The sequence below is a fragment of the Diplotaxodon limnothrissa genome, linkage group LG5, assembly GCF_057381915.1.
Source record: "Diplotaxodon limnothrissa isolate DT_005_m linkage group LG5, D_limnothrissa_male_GT1.1, whole genome shotgun sequence".
Lineage (NCBI taxonomy): Eukaryota > Metazoa > Chordata > Actinopteri > Cichliformes > Cichlidae > Diplotaxodon > Diplotaxodon limnothrissa.
Genome location: NC_140600.1, coordinates 32,732,131 through 32,755,011, shown reverse-complemented (window position 1 = coordinate 32,755,011; position 22,881 = coordinate 32,732,131). Strand labels below are relative to the sequence as shown.

General features: G+C 40.2%; 1 protein-coding gene across 1 annotated transcript in view; it reads right to left on the bottom strand.

The window, feature by feature from the left end:
* The window catches only part of LOC146632665 (plexin-A2-like), a 71,745-nt gene extending 51,577 nt beyond the window's left edge, over positions 1–20,168 (bottom strand). The window contains exons 1-2 of the mRNA XM_085354581.1: positions 18,945–20,168; positions 13,277–13,459 (exon numbers count right to left, since the gene is read on the bottom strand). Of these exons, the coding sequence (XP_085210707.1) occupies positions 13,277–13,459; positions 18,945–20,168 (1,407 nt within the window). The remainder of the gene's footprint in view (positions 1–13,276; positions 13,460–18,944) is intronic.
* Positions 20,169–22,881: the final 2,713 nt, after the last annotated feature.

Below are 22,881 nucleotides of genomic sequence, written 5' to 3'. Positions count from 1 at the left end.
TGCTTGTCAGCCTTGTCTACCTAAGGTAAAGTCCTGTGGCACACACGAATGAGTTAATCATAAAATGTTACTGCACTTTCTCAGTGGCAGTGATGACTTCGCTGATTTCTCCCGGAACATAGAAAAGCACTACATAGGATAAATTTTACAAGAAACTTGGAAGCATCTCATACTGAGTTGCACAATATTTTTAATTTGCTCACTTTGTCAGAAGAGTACATAGTTTCACTCTGTATGGCCTAGTCCCATGGCACAGTCCTTCTGAGCATTAATGTGCTCAGCAGCAACATTTCCTCAGAAAATCAATTCCACTCATCACTTGTTATGTGTTTGAGGCTGCCACAGGGTAAGAAAAGTCATTCTGCAGTGTGTTTTCTGCTTAGGTACTTGCTAGACTATGGTAGCTACGTAAGAGGCAAAAGTTTACAGTCCTTCTGTCTTTCGTACAAAAAGGTCGAGAGAAGTGTTATCCTAAATGTTTTGACCAAGTGAAAAATATGTAATTAAAAAAGGAAAGTTTTCACAGGATTCTGTGTAGTCCACCTTTAGGAGGAATAAGCAGAAGCAATGGTGTTCTGTATAATTCTATCACTCTTATATTGTTGCAGAGGAATTTTGTCCCATTCTGCAGCTTCAGTTCATTGAGGTTGACTGGCATTTGTATATGCACAGCTCTCTTTAGGCCCTGCAAAGCCATTTCAGTTAAGCTGAAGAGTGGACATTGACATCTTGATTCATCTTGACCTCACATTTGACCTTTAGAACACTTTGGTATGCAGAGGCATTTATAGTTGACTCAGTGACTCCAAGGTGCCCAGGGCCTGTCCTTAACATCACTGCAACACTGGTATTTGGTTTTTACCCCACACAGTGTTATTCATTATGGGCCAATATCTTGCAATTTGGCCCTCTCAGTCATTTTTAAGATAAACTTTGGAAGCTTAAACCTGCTGTCATGTTCTTGAATTTGCTGGGACGTCCACTTCTGGGAATATTTTGTGTTAAGACACACCCAAACACTTTAGAAAAGCAGCAAACTAGTAAAACCTTTCAGTTTTACAGAGGTGGTCACATTTGCTGATGATCAGCTAATGAGCTGAAGACAGAAAACTAAACAGCAGTGATGTTTGTAGGGTTACTGAAGTTTGGCTAGCTGGTATATAATGATGTACTACGTGACCGCTAGCGACACAGCTATGTTAGCATAATATAAACAAACTAACTTTTTTTCCACTCGATAAAAGTTAACGTGAGGGTTCTCAGTGGTCAGGAACAAATGTAATCGCATGGCAGGATGCTGTAAAAGGACCAAACTTCAGCCAGGAGAACAACTGAGATAATCCATCCACAATACGAGGTTAGTCATTCATATACTGCTGCATGGGCTGGGCTGTAGTTACATCGTAAGGTTTTAAAAACTGAGCTTAAATAAATGATTAGCGGTAATAAAAGCCGAGGGAGGTCAACAGTGGTCACTGACTTTTTTTAGGAGCTTTTTGAGATTAAATAGAAGAAAATACATAACATTAAACATGTTAACAACACAAAAGCCATATTAAACACAGGCTACTTTAGGCCCGGAAGTAGGATTCGTCACGTCATCACTTAATAATCGGATTGAAACAGTGTGGGTGTACTCAGTTGCCACTGCATACAATCTTATCAAAACTTTCTCTTTTACATGAACGTACAGCATACATAATATACTTTTTGCTTAATTATCATAGTCTGCACTACACAAGCTGTAAAGATTGGATCACAGGACCTATGACTGTGGTGTGTACTACTAGAGCTTGATGCTAGTAGGAATTCCAAATGATAAAAATAATATGAAACAATCTGAAGCATAATCTGCTGCTTTTTAGTCTGGACTTTGTAATAATGAAGTTTTAAAGATCTCGTGTGTGTATATCACAAAGTAGAGGACAGAATGTCCATGGTTACTGATGCAGCCTCATCCCACATATTACGGCCATCTGGCGTTATGGTGGTGCTATCAGCAGGTAAAATCTGATGCAGAATTATAAAAAGCTATAAACAGAATGTATGTTGTTAACCCCTTGCATTGAGTGTAGAGGCTACGCTTGAAGCCACTGAGGTGTTCAATGGTGGAGCTGACACAGTGCCACTGTTATGAAAGAAAACTTGTGGTATTGAGAAAGTCCAATAATTCCAGCGTTGTTGTTATCTTGTCAGCTTAAACATTTATTGTTCACCATTGATTGCATTTGCCATTCCACAGTTCATCTTAATGTCCAACATTATCAAACATAAATCACAACAGCACAGCGATCACAAACTGTTTGGTCCTTATGATCAGTGACCCTAATTAAATGTTCCTGCCTTAAATGCAATCACTCACAAACACAAAAAGGGACAACTAGAGGCATGCAAACACGAAAATGGCTCCTACAGTGAGCTTTGTGTCCTCTTTCCACCAACAATTATTTAATCGTCTTAAAGCTGGTTCGGAGACGAGTAATGATTCCATCAACCTAACTGATAACTGTAGACATGCCTGTAAGCAACAATATCACTGTTCAGGATTCTACCAGGGTAAAACACCACTTTTGACTATATACGATTTAACATTAAGCTTTAAACAAGGAAGTCATGTTAGTTTTGTTGATTATCCTGTCAGAGACCTTCTTTATGCACATGGCACATTTAAGATAAGTGCATTCATGAGAGAGAGACATTACTGTTAACACTCCCCACACCCCCAATTGGCCTGCTGGAAGTTTCTTCCTTCTTAAAGGGAGTTTTTCCTTCCCACTGTCGCCAAATGCTTGATCATAGGGGGTCGTTTGATTATTGTGGTTTCTCTGTATTACTGTGGGGTCTTTACTTTACAATATAAAGGGCTTTGAGACAGCTGTGCTTGTGATTTGGTGCTATATAAATGAAATCGAATTAAAATTTGACCTAAACATATGCGAGTGCGTTTAAAAAAATATCCCACCATCAATCAAAGTGTGGCGAAAACCTGATATGACCTCGATTTGTTCAACAAATATATACTGGGAGGTCTGAAAGATCTCTAGGTATGGGAACCTGGTCGTAAAAATTCAGCCTCACTATATCGAGGGTGTGAAACACTGTTAAGGATTGATCACCTTCACCTCACGACTTGACAAAGAAGTGTCTTGTTAACTTTCAAGATTTCAGAACATACTGCCAAGAAAAGCACAATAAAACTAGTTATTCGATCGGTGATAATCATTCATTTCATTCCTTCCATCCTAAGGCTTGCGCTTTAAATCGTTTCTCCACTCTCTCTATTTCCCACGTATGAGTTTTCAGTGTTTCTTTCAGTGTTTGTTTAAATAGACATGAAATCACTGTGTGTAGACTAAAGAGATTCTTTCTTTCTGAAAGCTCAGGGACAGTTTTTATGAAGCTGTTCAGATTTGTTCCAGAGCATCACATGAGCAAAACAGAACCACTGAATTCAGATAAATGTGCGTCATTGTTGCACATAAATTGTTAGAACCTCGGTGTGAGACAGTATTTGTGCCACTGAAAGTTGCATCTACTATTTCTGTACCTCATACCTTGAGACCAGAATGCATTTTAATAAGGATCAGGATGAGATAATCACTTCTATCCGGATTCACCTCATTAGCATACATCCTGCTAAGTGTAAAAGCCCCATTTTGTGTTCAGCCTCGAGTCACCCACAGGGTCATATTACTTCACTAAAATCAACCACCTATGGCTACAAAGCTGCAGCAGATGATGATTGAAACGTCCTATTATAGCTGGAACAGGAGCAGTCTAATTGAGACACATCGATGAGCGCATCCATATGCTGCACGGAGCCTGGATACTAAGATGGTTATCCTGGTGACCTTTCACCCTGGTTACACCCTTTCTGTGGCAGGCTTGACCTTTGCTATGGCCCTGCTGTTGCAGTGATCCACTCATGATATTTATTGTCATGCCCCATTTCCACTGAGACTGTCCATTTGGGGGTGATAGAATAGGATTGGAGAGGTGACCCTGTGCTCCTTAGAGGCTCCTGGGAGTCTGAATCATGCCTGCATGTTCTGTCAGCGTAATGGCAAACTCTGGCCTTTAAAGGCTGCACTTAACAGCGGTAACGATGGATTACTACTGCTCACCCAAAACTTAATGCTTACCTCCTGAACAAACACGAAGTCTCCCTTTCTCTCAGTGTTTTATTTTTATTTTTTGCCAGTCTTACTTCCCCTTCATTCTTAATATGTCCTTGTTTTTTTTCCACTTAATATCCCTGCCTTTCTTCCTCCATATCTGTTGCTTCTCCTTTTTCCCCAGTGGTCATCCTTCTTTCTTTGTCTCACATTGCCTGACTGTTTTCTCTTTCTCTCTCTCCTCCACTGTCAGCCTATCTTGTCTTTTTCCCTGATGGCTCATCAAATGAAAGAGCTGCAGTGATGCTATCTGTGCCCCCAGTCTGGACCAGTATGTGTGTGTGCGTTGTGTCAGACAGATTGCTCCTCATAAGACTGAGGCCCCCGGGCTAATGTCACAACAGTCCTCTCACACATTTCCTCAGTCAGCTGCACGCTCTACAACTGTGCAGGAACCAGAGCCTGCAGTCCCAACAAGTCAATTCAGTTAGATCAGAAGAATGAGCTTTATAGGAACTTGATTATAATAACTTGCTACAGTACAAAACATGACAGACAATGAGCTGAATCAACTTTATGAATCCCACAGAAAGGGGTCATCCCGTGGTCTGTGGGACTGGACAAACACATCAATCTTGAAGAATTGAGTAGTTCATACTTGTGTGATTTTTGTCAGTCAATTCAGCAACATATTTAGCGAGCATTTGTGTTTGATTGCTTTTCTTTGCTTGCCTCCCCGCCTGCCTCATCAAGGCAGGTTCAGCTGAATTTCTTTTAGGCTTACCTTGATGAGTAGTTACACATGCAATAGACTGTGAAGGGCTTAGTATACTTGGCCTGCACCAGAGAGTTTTAAAAAATATTTTATAAAAACAAATATTTAACAAGCTTCTCCATTACTCTACCGTAAAATTAAAATTATAAATGAATGATTAATAGAAAGACTTTTTTTGGTATCCGGGCGATTATTTTGAGTCAGTTTCAGATATGAAGATTTGAGTTGTCTTTCAAATCGGGAAGAGCCTCAGAAAGGAGAGACATCCATGGCATCTGAGGAAGAGCCTCAGAAAGGAGAGACATCTAAGGCAAGAAGAGGGGTCCCTATTTGCCTCCAACTCTCTCAACAACACCAACGACCAGGACAAGGGACCACGACCTTCCCCAGTCCCCCAAACCCCTGACAGGCCATCACCCTCCTCCCCCTCCCTTTCTCCCTCCTCCCCACACCTGAAATTCACTGAGGAGATGATGGAGCGGGTCAATGCTGGGCTCAGATCTACCCCCCGTCCCAATCCCTTTTTGTCCCCCATAAACCCCCCACCAGAGCGGCCAAAGGTTCGCCATCGAGCCCCACCCTCAACAGAGCAATCGAAGTCACATTGCCCAGCCTCGCCCCCCTTAGTTCCTCTTCATGCCCTGTCTCCGCAGTCTGATATGTGATATGTGAAGGGTCCGGGCTGTGAGGATTATGGCAGTGATGACTTTTCCCAGGAGAAGCTGGGACCCTGTTTACTAGAAGGTTTTAAAATTTCTGTACTTTTAGGTGACAGGAGACATGTGGCCTGGTCAAAACACAGAGAGCTGCACTCTAAAAGATCTTTAAACATAGTAAACATACCTTGTGTGCCACAGACTGCTCCCAAACACGAGGGGACAAGTAATACCTCTAAAACACTTAAGTTGGCTTTATTAAACGTTAGATCTTTAGCTGGGAAAACATTTTTAATTAATGATTTAATCACTGAGCACAGCCTTGATTTTATGTTTTTAACTGAAACTTGGTTGGACCAAAGTAACAGTGGAGCTCCTAACTACAGTTTTATCAGTGAGGTCAGGGCGAGCAGGAGAGGAGGAGGGGTTGCTGTCTTATTTAATGAATCATTTCAATGTAAGCAGCTATCTCCTGGAAGTTTTCAGTCTTTTGAATATGTGGCTTTACAGCTGAAGGCCCCATCCAAAGTTGTGTTTCTTAATGTTTACAGGCCTCCCAAATACTGCACAGACTTTTTTAATGACCTCAGTGAACTGCTGTCTGTGATCTGTGTTGATTTCGACTGTAATTATTGCTGGGGATTTTAACATTCATGTGGACAACCCTCAGGACAAAGGGACTAAAGACCTGAGTAACACTCTGGGCAACTTTGGGCTGACTCAGCATGTAACAGAGGCCACACATAATAGAGGACACACTCTTGACCTACTGATCTCCAAAGGCCTGAGCATTTCAAAGGTTACTGTGTCTGATGTGGGCCTGTCTGATCATTACTGTGTTTTCTTTAAGATAAGAGATAAGATAAGATAGAACTTTATTAATCCCTCGGGTGGGTTCCTCTGGGAAATTCGACTTCCAAAAAAAGCACAGCAACGACCAAAGTTACAGTTACAGAACTGTTATATATATATATATACACACACACACACACACACACACACACACACACACACACACACACACACACACACACACATATATAAATACAGAGACAAATATAAATAAAATATACAAAGGGGATAAATAGAATAAATAGGAATAAAAAATAAAAATACAAGTGAATTGCACATTTCAAGTATTGAGTCTATTGCACTGTTGACTATTTACAAAAAGTATTGCACAAGGTATTGTACAGTGAGGTGCAGAGGCACTACAGCTTAGTTGTTCCCCCCTCCTTTGTCCTCCTGTTTCCCCTCCCTCTCCCCTCCAGAGAGGAGTTAAACAGTCTGATGGCGTGTGGGACAAGTAAAATCTCAGCCCACACAAATATATCAACAACAGTGATAACAAAACGGTGTATAACTGAACACAGTAGTGCAATTTTTAACCAGGTCTTCCCATTAACACCTGACCTGTCCAGAGGGTCAGTCAATGAGCTCGTCAATAGCTTCAATGCTAACATGTTAAATGTAATGGACACTATTGCTCCCATTAAGGTGAAGGTTATCTCTGGAAGGAAAAAGTCTCCATGGAGAAACTCCACACTGGTGAAAAATGAAAAAAGAGAGTGTAGGAAAGCTGAGCGCAGATGGAGAAAAACAAACCTCCAGGTTCATTATGACATTTATAAAGAGAAACTTCACAATTATAATTTACAACTGAGGAATGCAAGGAGGTCCTACTTCTCTGACATCATCACTAAAAACAGCCATAATGCTCGGTCTTATTTTCTACAGTTGACAGGCTAACAACCCTCCTGTGTCAGTGGCAGCTGAACTTCATTCGACCATGGCCTGCAATGACTTTGCCAAATTCTTCACTGAAAAAATCCAAAAAATTAGACAAGCAATTGGTACATCAACAGCAGATCCAGGATATGTACTGTGTCCACCAAAAAACTGTTTAAACACCATGAAACAGTTTCAACCTATTAACAGCAAAGACCTGGAGGACATCTTAGGTCAACTGAACTCCTCCTCCTGCTTTTTAGATGTCCTGCCAACAAGTTTTTTCAAAAAGGTCTCAAAGACTTTAGAGTCAGACCTGTTACAGATCGTCAACTTTTCTTTACTATCAGGTGTGTTTCCAGAATCACTAAAAACTGCTGTAATCAAACCTATACTGAAAAAGGACAATCTTGACAAGACACAAATGAACAACTACAGGCCGATCTCAAATCTCCCGTTTTTAAGTAAGATCATTGAAAAAGCAGTTTCTCAACAGCTCAGTTACTTCTTAAAACAGAATAATTGCTACGATGCCTTCCAGTCAGGTTTTAGACAGAATCACAGCACTGAAACCGCTCTGACCAAAGTGTTTAATGACATATGTCTGAATACAGACAGTGGAAAAATGTCAGTCCTAGTTTTACTGGATCTCAGTGCAGCATTTGATACAGTTGACCACAACATATTACTCAAACGACTGGAGAACTGGACAGGTCTTTCAGGAACTGTACTAAACTGGTTCAAAACATACGTAGAAAACAGGAAATACTTTGTATCAATAGGTAACTTCACATCTGAGCAGACAAGTATCACATGTGGAGTTCCCCAAGGTTCCATCTTGGGACCCCTTCTGTTTAACATCTACATGCTCCCACTGGCACAGATTATAAACAACAACAAAATAAACTATCACAGCTATGCAGATGACACACAAATATATATCACAATGTCACCAGGAGACCGAGGCCCTGTACAGGCTCTTGGTAAATGCATTGAGGAAATCAATGACTGGTTGTGCCACAATTTTCTCCAGCTAAACAAAAACAAAACTGAGGTAATAGTCTTTGGCGCCAAAGAAAAACGATTACAGGTCACCAGAGAACTTCAATCTATACACCTAAAACCCACAAACCAGGCGAGAAATTTGGGTGTAGTGATGGATGCAGACCTAAACTTGGAAAAACACATTAAGACAATAACAAAGTCAGCTTACTATCACCTCAAGAATATATCAAGGATAAAAGATCTGATGTCTCAACAGGACCTGGAAAAACTAGTCCATGCATTCATCTTTAGTAGGCTTGATTACTGTAACGGCATCTTTACAGGTCTACCTAAAAAATCAGTCAGACAACTACAGCTCATTCAGAACTCTGCTGCTCGAGTCCTCACTAAGACCAAAAAAGTGGACCACATCAGTCCAGCTCTGAGGTCTTTACACTGGCTGCCTGTCCGTCAGAGGATAGACTTTAAAGTTCTGATGCTGGCCTATAAAGCTCTGAATGGTTTAGGACCAAAATACATCAATGACCTCCTGACCCAGTATGAACCATCCAGATCCCTCAGGTCATCTGGATCCGGTCTTTTATCAGTTCCCAGAGTCAGAACCAGACACGGAGAAGCTGCATTCAGCTTTTATGCTCCTTATATCTGGAACAAACTCCCAGAAAGCCTCAGATCAGCTGAAACACTCAGTTTATTTAAATCCAGGTTGAAGACTCACCTGTTCTCAGCTGCATTTGAATAAAGCACCAAATCCACACTTTAAGCTTAAATTTCAAAACTTACATTTAACTACTGATTTTATCTACTGTTCTGATTTTATCTGTTTTGATTTTATATACTGTTGTTTGTTTGTTTGTTTGTTAATTAGTTAGTTAGTTTATTTGTTTGTTTTAATCAATTTTAAATCATGCTTTTTATTTGTTCTTGTTTCTAATGTCTCTGTAAAGCACTTTGAATCGCCTTGTTGTTGAATTGTGCTATACAAATAAACTTGCCTTGCCTTGCCTTAAATAAACAGATTGTATTTTTGTGTTTTTGGACTGCCAATTAATGGTTTAATTGGTTTATTTTTTATATAGCACATTTAATTACAACAGGAGCGTTGACCAAAGTGCTGTACAAGAATGCAACATACATTAGATAAAACAACAAGCTTTCCTACCATTTAGACAACTGACAGAGTCAATAAACGGTTAATAATGTGCTGAAATGTGTAACAACATGAAGACTGTCTGTTAGTGTGCACTATCATCCCCTTTTAAACAGTCACCCGAAGTACACTTGTGGCCTTTTCAGAGAGTTTCTTTGTTGGTATCTGTTTGATAGAAGAGCTAGGAGCTCTACAACCAGAGGCTCTCTGTTCTTCAGCCATGAATATCTTTTTAAGCTCTAATTATGTAGCACAGTTATTGGCTGGCCCATGTGTTGTGTTTACTGTCACTGTAGAGATATAAGTCGTGTTCATGTACAACGTCGTTTTCCTGCCAGCGCTTGTTAGGCTTTCCAGTGCTAACGCACACGGCAGATATGTGTGAGAGGCGTGAACTGGGGTGCCAGTTAGCTCGTGTTCTGCATTTTATTTTTGGCACGGCAGCTGGTACCAAGGTTGCTCAGGGATTCTGTGATTATGTGGACGGCACAAGAAAAAAAAAAATTGTGATAATTACAAAGAAAATACCAAAATCCACAGTGACTTAGTCAGACTGTTAAAGCATTTGACCCTGGACTGTGTTTGTCTAAGGCTTTTGACCTTGTTTCTAAAAAATTAAATCTTTAAAAGGCTGTTCTTAAAATAGCTAGGAGCCATAGTTAAGCCAGTGCTACTTAAACAAGTGTAAAAAGAGAATTTGTCGCAGGCTATGTTCAGATGCAGATTTGCTGTGTTATATAAGGGAACAGAATGGTATTTGCTGAATGACTCAAAATAAACTACAGAGCTTGTGTTCACTGTTATAAAGAAACATGTCACCCAGTGTAAATGTGAAACAGTTATGTGTGTTTTAGCAGTTTTTTGACAGCAGCTGAGCTCAGAATGATTTAAAATAATATACATCTGGTTTGCACAGGAAATACTAGTCAATTTAATATTGGATTTGATCTTTTTTGCCTTTTACAGAAAAAAAAATGTTTCATATCACCAACTTATCTGTAAAAGAAAATTAACATTAGATTTTAAGACATTCGTACAAGGCGCTATAACCATGAGGCTGAATCCTGGAATTGAAAAGAACTGGAAATCATATTTTAGGGTTTGAAGCAGAGAACACACACATGTTTTTGAAGTTTTAGGGAGCAGCATGAACTAAAACTTGCACAGAACACTTAGGTACATTTAATTATGTTTAGAAACATTTAAAAATTCTTATTAAGCGGAGCAAAATCATTTTCTAAATCAGTGAAGTGGTCCTCGAGGTAATTTGTAATGCTAAAAGCTATTCAACCCAAAATCCACCAGGGCACTGTTAAACAAGAGCCACTACAGCTGCATAATGTCCTTTTACTTTAACACAAAGGAACTGAAGGAACAGACGTGCGCTTCAGTTTTGGCTCAAGTAGTCATGGATGGAGATTTACATCAATTTGTTCTCAACTAAGAGCGACTGTCTGAGGGCTGAAGCACAAAATGTGGTGCTGCTGTACCTTTGTTCAGCTGCGTAATGTCCTCCTACCATAATAACCATGATATACTTAACAAAACCAGTTATGCTAATTAGATCATTAATTGAACAGATTATTGCATGAATTTCTGTTAATGGATTAGGGATCATTATTACATCCGCGTGGGTGAGACACAAAAGCTGCCAGACGTGATGTATTTCAGCAGTGTATATCGCAGAGATTTTGATAAATTTGGTAATTTTACATGTGAAAAATTTGTCGTGTCAGCAGATGTATCTGATATAACAGTATCTGCTTTGCTTCTACAATATAATGTTAACGTTGCTCCAGGACCATCACTTGAACTGACCAGTCACATGTTTGTGATGTCACAGCTTTGCAAGTCAGGCAAAATACCGAAGTTTAGCACTTCCTGCAGAGAAAAATGTGATGGTGGGGGTTTGTGTCCAATGTGGAGATATTATTTTTAGACTTTGTGCACTATTAAGTTACTGTCAATCGATGTTTGGGTAAGTTTAGATGCTAAAACTGATCGGTTATGTTTAAGTATCATTTTGTATCATCAGTTTGCATGAATGCATATCCTTGCACAGTGTTAACTATATCTTAAGACGCTTTTCTGGCAGAAACCCTTAAAGGCAAATGTCTTTTATTGTAATTAGTATGCAAGTGCTTTATTTGAAGAGCACTTTTAACTGACATAAAGTCACAGCACAACAAAATGATTGCAATCATTTTTAAAAATTGTTAAAAAACAAAACAAAACTATTGCTATCAGTATGACACCATGTTACAGGATTTAAAAAGTAATAAATGAAAGAAAAAAAGAATCTCAGCAGAAGGCCTGGTTAGACAGAAGCCTTTTCAAATGCCTTTTGAAGGAGTCCACAGAGTCAGCTAAATGTAGCTGGAGTGGTAGACTCTAGGTGTCACAGACTGAAAGGCTCTGCCCCTGCTAGTCTTCAATCTGGTAGGCAGAACTAATAAATTTTGATCCTGCGACTGAAGACTGCGAGCGGTAGTGTGTTTAATAAGATGTTGAGATAAATGATCTGGACCTAGTCGATTTAGTGCTCTGTATATAAGTACAGAAAAAGCATTCTCAAAATCGACTGGGAGCCAGTGTGAGGAGTATAAAATAGGGATAATGTGAGCTCACTTGCGAGAACTTATAAGGAGTCTGACTGCAACATGCAGCATTTTTTTTCCCCTGAGTTACAAAGATATGATATCTCAAACACATAACTGCTCAGCTCCTGTGATGATCCTGGAGCAGCAGCAATTATGATGTTCGATATCAGATCATGCCATGCAGTTCTGCTAAGCTTGTTTTAAAAAGCTGCCAAATATAGGATTGAGATAGTTAAGCTCAGAATATCTGATTGCACGGTGGAGAAATGAACCTGCTGTCACAGGTAATGTAATGTAATTACAAGGAGGTATTTCTGTAGTCTATTGATACTAGATAGTGGAAAAGGGGTGGGATTAAATAAGCTTATGCTTCTTCCTGCTCCTTTTTGAACATGGACGTTATTTGGAGTTGTGGTTGCTCGTTTTCCTTTTGTTTGCTTTGTTCATTTGTCTCTTTTAATTCTATTTTTTTTTATATACTTTTTCAACATGTTCAAAATAAAGATTCAATCAATCAATCAAACAGTGATGTAGTCCTGGCTTGAGCTTGAAGCTTTCAGTTTTTCATGTTAGAACTTGAAAAAGTAAAGTTTAAAGATAAGCTGAATAGACACACAGCATTTGTGACTAAAAAGTATGTAAATCGCCAATATTTATAAAAGGGAAGTCCTGAAATACTGTACAACACATTTAATTTTGAAGTGTCTCGTTTTGTCAGTCCCTTTGAATGATGGCGGCAGAATGAGTTACCCATTTCCTTTCGTTTATTCATTCACCCAAAAGTTTTATTGAAGCGCAATATGATGCCATGGGATTGTAGTGTAAGAGCATGCCACGGGCATGTTTTGTGTCATTTTTGCACATTTTAAGTATGTTCAGTGTTACAGGGAATAATTAATCATGTAAAAATACATTTAAAAATGCATAAGCAAAAACAAAATGTAGTGTTAACACACAAAATTTCATGGCATGCCATTCATATGGTGTTTCATGTTACCACATGACCCCAAACTAATTATCACAGGAGGCAGAGCAGCCTTAAGAAATCATTGATGTGTTTTGTGTAGAAACGCAACATGGTAAATCATCAAAAGATGCATAATCTCTTCTCATCTTTCCCATGTCTTGAGATCTACCAATTCACCACAAACAATACAATTCATGCATGTCAGATTTCATTCTTTTTAAAACAAGATAAAAAATCCTCTCATGTTTGCCAGTGACTGTTAGTGTATAGCTGCACTCACCTTCTTAAGTCGTCCACTCCTGGTCCCCAGGAAGACCACACTGTGTCCACCGTAGATGTAGGAAGTGACAGAGGTCAGCCTGTCCCTGCTCTCAGTGAACACTGTCCGACCTGACACCAGCTGGGAACCCCCCAGGGGTTGGTTTATATCCAGACCGCAGAAGTGATCATCAATGGGAACAGGCTGCGTGGAGAGAAGGAGGGTGTGCGAGTGAAAATATAGAAAAGATTAAGGTAATGATGGCAGAGAGTTGTGTTTTTGAGACGAAGTGAGGAAGAGAACCGGAGAGAAGGTGAAAGGAGGAGGGATGGAAAAGCAGTGAGAATGAAATGAAGGAGGAGTGGGTATGACAGATATAAGGAGAGGAAATAGATGTAATGAGAGAGGGTAAAGAGAGCTAGTGGGGGCCAGAAACTGACTGAAATTGCTGTAGACACATGCGAATATAAGAGGAGAACTCAGAGTGACTTATGGTAAGCCTAACATGCATTAAGCGCACGATTTTCAGGGTTAAAAATTATTACTTCAAAAGGGTTTGTGCTGCTGGGTTTGTGAACACGCCTCAGAGCGGGCAAATTTGCGGAGCAGAATAATTGCTGATGGCAAACACGAGAGACGGCGTGTATTTTGCGCCTGTTTCTGTGATTTTTAGATCGCTTGATCTGACATCACAGAGCACAAGAGATGTTAGGTTTTGATTGGGCATCAAAGAGAGCTGCACGCTTAGCAGTCCTATTGCATCTTCTAACATGCACCTCAAACTTTTGCTAATTGCCTGTCACTTAATATATGGTAAATGGTAAATGGCCTGTATTTATATAGCGCCTTACTAGTCCCTAAGGACCCCAAAGCGCTTTACATATCCAGTCATCCACCCATTCACACACACAATCACACACTGATGATGGCAAGCTACATTGTAGCCACAGCCACCCTGGGGCGCACTGACAGAGGCGAGGCTGCCGAACACTGGCGCCACCGGGCCCTCTGACCACCACCAGTAGGCAACGGGTGAAGTGTCTTGCCCAAGGACACAACGACCGAGACTGTCCAAGCCGGGGCTCGAACCGGCAACCTTCCGATTACAAGGCGAACTCCCAACTCTTGAGCCACGATCGCCCTATATAAATCTACCCTTTTAGGGCTTTTTTATTGTTGTTTTAAATCCTCCATTTCTGAAGCATATATTATTCGTTAGCCCTGAAATGAGCTTTTCCTTTGATCAGGCTTTGTGCCTGAGTTTAACTAAATGTGATCAATTAAGTGAGCATACCATAAATGTATCTAATATCGCACCACTGCCCAGTTCTTTTTGCTCATGCACTTTACCTCCAGTCTTATAAACAAGAAATAGAAGATCCATCTCTCATTTTCAAGATTCCCTCTGGACCCACAAAAGTGTTGCACATATTGCCAAATAGTCAATGTGAAATTCTGCTGCTGAAATTTTAATGACATGCCTATCTGTACACTAAATAAATATATGTGGACACTTACACATATATGCTGTAAATTAATACTGGATTTAGTAGTTGTACTAAAAGCAGAATTGCTTTGGTTGCTTTTTTGACCATTTTGGTTTGAATTTAATCATCAACTGTTGGACTTCCATCAGATTTTGTGGTCTTCTGGGGATTAATCTTCATAATCTTCAAATAACTTCTTGCTGTTGTGACACTTGCGATTGATGATTGAATGGAGTGTCATTTAAAACTTGATGCACACATTTGAGAAAATGCACTCAAATCTAGTACCGCCAGGTTAAAGTTTACGTGAAGATAATTAATCTGAATTTTAGAAGCAGGACCACTGCTCCTACACTCCCCTTCTGGTCCTTTGTCTGTATATGCATTAGGGCTGCCACAAACAATTATTTTGATAGTTGACTAGTCACTGATTATTTTTGCGATTAGTGGACTAATCAGATCATCATCCATTGGACGTAAAACGTACAGCTTATTGCACCAGCATGCATCTGCTCTTATATAACTATCATTAGCTTACAGCTTTAAGTGTTTAAGGTCTGTGCTAACTAAAAATAAAGACAAGATGATAGTTTATTAAATTTTAATGACATTTGCAGATTGTTTCGGTGAAATTTTATAAACTCCTTGATATCTAAAATATAACGGGACACCGGAGTATATTCTCGAGCATCTGATAATCAGTTGTCTGCTTGACGTTTATTCAGCTGTGTAAAAACTATAACTTTAATCTCAGACAAACCGATTTACTCAGGAACAAATAAAATACTAAAAAAAAGGCAAACAATAAAATTTTTAAGTTATCTAAGGGATTTGTATATCATGTTTAACCTGAGTAGCGGAAGACAGCGGTGGGTTTGAAAACGATTTGCCGGGAGTCCGGTGTTCTCACGGGCTCTAGTGAGCCTTGCCCCCGGCTAGCTATCGAGCTGGTGGGTAACAGACGTCTCCGAAAACGTCGGAGCGCTTTTGAAAATATGAGATGTCTTGATAAACTGAGCAGATATTTGAGGTTTACACATCTACATTCTCTCCTGAAAATATGTTAAACGTTTATTTTGTGACCCAGAAAGAATAATAAGAGTAATATTAAAACTAATTAGCTGCCGCCATTGTTGGAAACTGAACTAGGCTGCGCTATGAATTCTGGGACACAGCTTCTTATTCTTCTTCGGGGTTTAACGGCAGCTGGCATCCTTGTACATGCAGTGCTACCATCTTCTGTTTCAGTCCGTTATTACACTCTTAAATCCTACTACTTATTCCTGCGTCTTTTGGGATCTTACAAAGCTTCAAACGACGCGTCGACTATTAAATCAGTCGTCGACGATTTTGATAGTCGACGTAATCGTGACTAGTCGACTAATCGTTGCAGCCCTAAAACACTAAAACGTGTTGTTCTCATTTTCCCAACCCCTCTTTTTCATTCACTTCTGGATCTGCCTGGCTCAGGAGCCGCTGCCAGTCCGCTCTCAGGCCTTCCCCAAACCGCACCATCAGTTCACAATTCTTCATCCACCATTGTCAAATAATAATGAGGATGTGGTCTCAGCCAGTGACTGATCCAGTAAAGATTCTTAACTTGCACTAGATGGATTAGCACAAGAAATATACAGGCTTATTATTAGGTTTATACTTTGGTTTAGTTTATAGTTTCCAGATGGTGTGTCTTCAGGACTTCGGTTATTGTTTAACTGTTCTTGTATTGACACTATGCAGACTTTTGTGATTTACATGAATTATCTCATCTTTTGGAGCACTGCCATGGCATCGAACATAAGTTTTAGGAAACCCTGACGTTTATGCTGATTCCAATATCTGGTCAGTATTTCACTTGGGAAAAAAACTTGCATTTGACCTCAAGAGTGTGTGCACCAGAGACCCTGTGTAGTTTGTCTTTTTCTCAGATTTTTAGATTGCTTGATCTTCTAACGTGCACCTCAAACCTCTGCTAATTGCCTGTCACCTAATATATAAATCTACCCTTTTAGAGCAGCTATTTTTTATCCTCTGTTTCTGAAACACATTAGGCTAATGATCAAATTTTATTAAAGTAGCATAGTTGCCTTTTTTTTCTTTTGGTTAAATGTTGTTATGCTAACAGTAGTGTGATGGATTGCTATTGAATTAAATACTGTAGGTCTCTCTGTTTGGTGTTGAGAACGCCTTAATGCCCAATGAAGCCATTTTCAAGCGCCTTCTTTGTGGCAATTCATTGTGTTGTTCCCTTATCAGGAAGGAAAAGTAGACCTAGAGGAAACTTTGAAAGGATCAACTTGAGAATTGAATGACCAAGGGCCAGATTTACTATATTCGGCAAAATAGCATGTGAGCCCAATCCCCAAATAGTTCTCATAGGTGTGATTAGTTTTATGTGTGATTTACAAAATACAGATACAGGTACAGTGAGTTAATTTCCAGATCAAATGCAAAAAAATAAGACAGGCTTATTTTAGCAGTTAATTGCATGTCCCATTTGTTATTAAATACTTAATTTGCATAATTGATATTTTGTGCCTTAAAAAAGGAACTCCCCAAACGGTCAGCTACAAAAATCTCTGAGTTCCCACCTCTTACACTTTAAGTGATATTATCATTTCACTTAAAGCACCCAGCTGCCAATTTAAAGCCTCAGTCATTAGCTGTGAATTTTATGTCTTATTTGCCCAGCAACTAGCAGAATACTTCTACATCTACATCTACATCTAGATGTAGAAATGTTGCTATTACAAGTGTATTCTAAAAATCTTAAACTAAGAGCCCATCAAATTAAGTTTATGGATTATTGTACATTACAGGCAAAACGTATGATTGCATTAAATTGGAAAACATCAGATCCTCCTGCTATTGGTGCTTGGATAAATTCTTTGGCACAGTGTATGGCAATGGAAAGGATAACGTACTTTCTCAAAAACAAGTTAACATATTTTGATGAAATTTGGAAGCCATTTAAAAACTTTATAAAAGAAGTAAACATCGGACAACTCCTGCAGGAGTGTGGATGAGGAGAAAATTGTTTAGTATGTGCTAGCTATTTCTATTGTCTACTTTTTTTTTTCTCTCCTTTCTTTCTTGTTTCCTTGAATATGTATAAATGCCACATATTGTACAAATGTATACATATTTTATGTGGGTTTTTTTTTTTTTTTTTTTTTTTTTTGTAGGTTTGGAAGAGAGCAGGGTGGGAGGTGAGGGCGGGGAAAAAGGGTTCCTATTACAGCAGCATATAATTGGGAAAACAAACCTTTGTATGTTGTTGCAAAAAGCAATAAAATTTATATTTAAACTAGCAGAATAAGAAACTGCCATTATTGGCACTGAATCAACAGAGTGGAAAGGTTTTGGGCTTTTCAAGTGGTGATCTGCCGTGGCTATACAATGTTGTTACATGCATGAACACTTATATAAACTGTACTGACCACAGAAATCATACCTAATGCATCACCATGCCCAACTGGTGCTTGATTTGACTGAGTATTTATGTAACCAGAGAACTAAAGTATCCAATGAGACACATTACAGACACATACAGCATATGAATACAGAGAGAGAGATTTCTTTTGCGATTGCGTTGGTGTTATGGATAGCATTACATCTCATTTATTTGATGACATGGTTTAATCAAAGTACATGTTGGGAACCACAAGAGTGATTTACCGCATGCGATGAATATCATTGTTTTCACGCTTCACTTTCAACTTGCTTCCATGAAAGCCTCTCATTATGCAGAATTATAGCTTTTATAAAGGCACAGACTTGGACATTCACAAGAAAGGCAGTTTTTTCTCAAGATCAAGAACAGGTCTCAGAGGGCTCAAAAAATGCTGACAGCGACAAGAGCAGAAGGAGGGAGATGGGGAAAGAGAGGGAGAGAAAGGGGAGGAGAAGGAGGCGGGAGTCGGTGCCTAAACCCCTGAATGAAATCAGAGCTCAATACAGAATTCCTCTGATTAGCATTGTGGAAATAATCTCCTCCAGCTCTTCTGCTCTCATGGGATCTTGAAACCTGAATAGTGTCTTCAGCATAGCACAGACTGCCTATCTATCAGCTGTTTAGGCTGCAATCATACTTGCAAGTCTAACTTTCAGTACAGCTCTACTATATCACTGCTACACACTACTGTGTGATACTTTCGCTAAATATATGAAGTTCAAAGCAGCATTTCTCCCTAAAATCTACCTACCGCCTTGGTGCACTGCACGTCCTTTCCCAGCAGCCAGTGCAACTCCAGATTTCCTTCTCCTTGGTAGCAGGACTGCAGCCGCTCCTTAATGCGGGTGTTGATGTCCTGGATGGTGAAGATGCAGAGAGCAGAGTGATCTGGAGGGTCGTGGTACTGCTTCTGTCCTTTCGAGAACACAGCAAAGAGCACATCCTCTTGAGCACTAATGTTGAGTGACTTAGCCAGAACCCTGCCGGCCTTGGACAGGTAAGCTGCCTGCAGCAGACGGTACTCCTCGCCTCTGTGAATGCACCCCACAGGAAGTGACACATACGAGTGGAACTTCTTGTCACCTTTGCACAGGCGGATGATGCGGGACGTGTAAAAGAGGTCGCCAGGGGAGCCACCTGCAGGCATCCCGTTCTCTGGAGTCTCCGGCTGGACAGTCATGAAGTAGACAAAGCTGCTGCTGGCAAAGCCATAGATGTAGTAGATGTCAAAGTGTGGCACAAGAGCCAGTGTGTCTGAGGGGATTTTAATCAGAGAAGAAACAAAATCAGTGTGAAGCTCATAGTCCAGCATGTCGGAGGATTCTGGGTCACGAGGCAGCTTTCGGCTGGAGATAGTTGGAAAGTAGTCCTGTTTTCCGCCTACGGCAGTGCCGATGTATAAAGTCGCATCCTGACCCTGAGAGGGTACAACAACTCCATACATCGTCCCAGTCTGGTTGTCACTGGACAGGTAGTGCTCTTTCTTATGCGTGGGCTCCACAAGGATGAACAAATCATCCAGCCTCATCAGCTTACAGACGCCCTGGTAGAGGCTGCCACAGGCCAGCAGCCGGTTGTGAGAGTAGTCGATAAGCAACAATTTGTTAACATTGTCAGTGGAGGCCAAAGGCTCAGAACAGGGCTGGACAATTAGTGGAGGATAACATGCTTTGTTGTCATACTCTGGTCCTGTATCATGAGACACCAGGAGTGTTAGATTAGAAGACAACTTGTAAATTCGATTGACAGTTCCAATGTACAAAGCCCCAGTAGACTGATGCACAGTCAAGTGGTTCAGCGACCACTCCCTCCTCTCTGATTGGAAGGTGTTCATAGTTTGTCCTAGAGTCATCTTTTGATTCAGAGAGATTAGAGTCAATAGCCACAGTGCCAGGGGCCATGACATGACCTTTAGAGGACCGTGACCTTTAGTGAGGCCGCAGTAAGTCCATCCTTTATACAAGCACGTTCCCATCCCCACGTGGCTCTGAAAAGTATTGAGCTCAGACAAACAGGGTTGTGTGTCAACAAGTAGCAGGATTGTCCAGAAAAAAGATCAGCTCAAGCGGGGTCTTGTTCTCCTCAAGTGAGCTTCACATCATTCTGAAAAAGAAAAGACAGACATTTGTTTTAGATCTCAAAAAATCCTTGATTCTTTCAAGTGTGAAAGATTGCTTTTCAGGATATCGTTAGGCACTAAAACCCTAGAAATGTCTTGTTTTCTTCTCTAGCTCTGCTTAGTCAGACACATGAGACATCAAAGAAACAAGTAATCATTTGTTCAAACTGTCTCCCCATATTTACTAGCCTGAGAGATGGTCCAATATTCCCCATATCAACAGGGGGGCTCATTATATTCGCCTTTCTGTAAGAGAGACCTAACTGTGGCCTATTACTTGAACAAAGCAGTGACACAATGTAGCTGCGCGTTCCCTCTGTTTGGGTGGCTAATTAAATGATCCAAATGTATTAATTATGCATCCATATTTTGGGCTCCCTGTTTTCCTTCCTCCCCTCTGCCTTGTTCGTTTAAATGGTTGAATCCAGGAGGAATTAATCACTCTCCAATGCGGCCGACATTCCTAAATTAATCAGGCTTTTTCCAGGGATGGCAGGGAGTCATTAGAGATTCAGAGCCTGGCAGCATCAACTCACACTTCCCTTTTTAATTTCATTAGCATATTTTATGTAAATATTTCCAAGGGACAAACAATGTCCGTCAAACACATGACGGACAAAAAAGATGGATGAGTTAGCCACATGAATGTTTGATGGATGTACATTTTTAATTTATTTATTTTTTACTGTTATAACGTTAATATAAAATATCTTTTCGTCTCCCATATGGCCAGACAAAATAAGCTTATCTACAATAAAAAGAGGGTCTTTTTTCCTCTATATAAAGACTGATGTTTTATGATGGCAACACAAGCATCGTAGATAAAGTAGCTTCACATATGCCGTTACTTCATCGATGTCCATTAAAAGAGTAATAAAACTGTCTGCATAGGAGGATACATCATAAATTAAAACACCTACATCACTCTAAATCCTGCCTGTGTGCTGCCTGAAGCTTCTCCAATCATACACTCAAAGGTGGTTTCTGTCTCTCCTTTGTTATCGCCGTTACTACACCAAAAGCACCTTCACACTCTTCTAACAATCCTTTAAAAATAAAAATAAATGAAATGCTTTCAAATTTCCTCCAAGTATATCCTGCCAAATCCTAGAAGACTATACCTCGGAAGCAAACTGTCCTTTTTTGGCTGGAACTAACGTAAGCGGGGTGTTTTCTCAGTGAGACTTCCTGGTATAAGTAAAGGTTAAATGAAGACAGCCATGTCAGATCCTAATGCGGAGGTCATGATGCGGTGGGTGCTCTCCATTGGCTGACTAACAGGATGTCCGGCTGAGTTGAGCTGGAGCCAGGGATAGAGCGGATGGACTGACACTGAGCTGGCTGGGCCAACTCCAGCTCCACTCCAGCATCTCCTGCCCATCTGTCCCCACCGTGCTCACACAGGGGGAGAAGTCACTTGAGTGTCCCGACCTACTCTGCTCAATTTGGCAGGCTCAGTGTGAGCAACTCTACCAGTAATTGGCCACCGAAGAGTAATATCTGCCACACGCTGCATTGGAGCTCTTAAATCTGAAGTTTAGTGTTTGCTTTTGTTTGTTTAAAACAGATTCCATTTATAAAGACATCTTGCTGCCTTTGTTTTAGAAAACAGAGAAGTCTTTCCTTTTTTTTCCTGACTGGACACAAAAAAAACATGTCTTTTATTAGTTCTCAGAAAGCCTAGATTTGGCAGGACATGTTGGCTCTAATATTTACATCTTTATTTAAGGCAAAATGTTGTCCAGCAAATTCTTTCTGAAAATCCCTCAGATCATCTGCTTTGCAAGCTGATGAGCCCATGAACCAGTTTCTGTTTTCATTTATCCTGAAAACCTGATGAAATCAGTACTCATGCGTGATTGAAATACTGGAGGATGAAGCATCTGGATAAAATGAAATATAAACAAGATTCATGTGCTTATTTTCAGCAATGACCATGAACTAGTGCTAATTGCGAAACTTTACTTTTTGAAGTACAGCCTTTTTCCCCCGAGATCTTTCTTCTTCTTTTTGTAGTCTTTTAAATAATGGAATGTCAAGTAATGCACTTAAGAGCTGCTTGAAAGTTGCAGAGTTAGAAAAATGTGACTGAATTCTTGAGCTGCCACAGAAAAGGGATTTTTGTGCTTCAGCTGGGGCTGTCTCTACTTTTTCTCTGCTTTGGATTTCTCTGCTTGAACTCACTCTACAAACTTCCAACTTAAAACCTTTGGTGTAATATGCATTGTAATCTTATCAAAAACTCAAGTGATGACCTTTCCTCAACTGGAAATAATAAATAAGACATCGCTCTTGAGGTCTAACAGCAAATAGCAGACCAAATGATATTTACAGAGGTTGGCTCGAGTCTGGCTTGACCTTAAACAACAGACACCAGCAGTGATACCCACAGGTTAATTCAGTGCTGAGAGTCTCCAGTGAAATCCTCAAAGGAGTTACAAAACAGGGGAGAAAAACACGAAGAGAAATTAAGGAAGTGCTGGTGGCAAACGGAGCTGGGCAGGCATGCAGGCAAGCAGCAGCCTCGTCGTTTCATCCATTTCTGTTCTGCCGGCTTTGGTCACGTCTA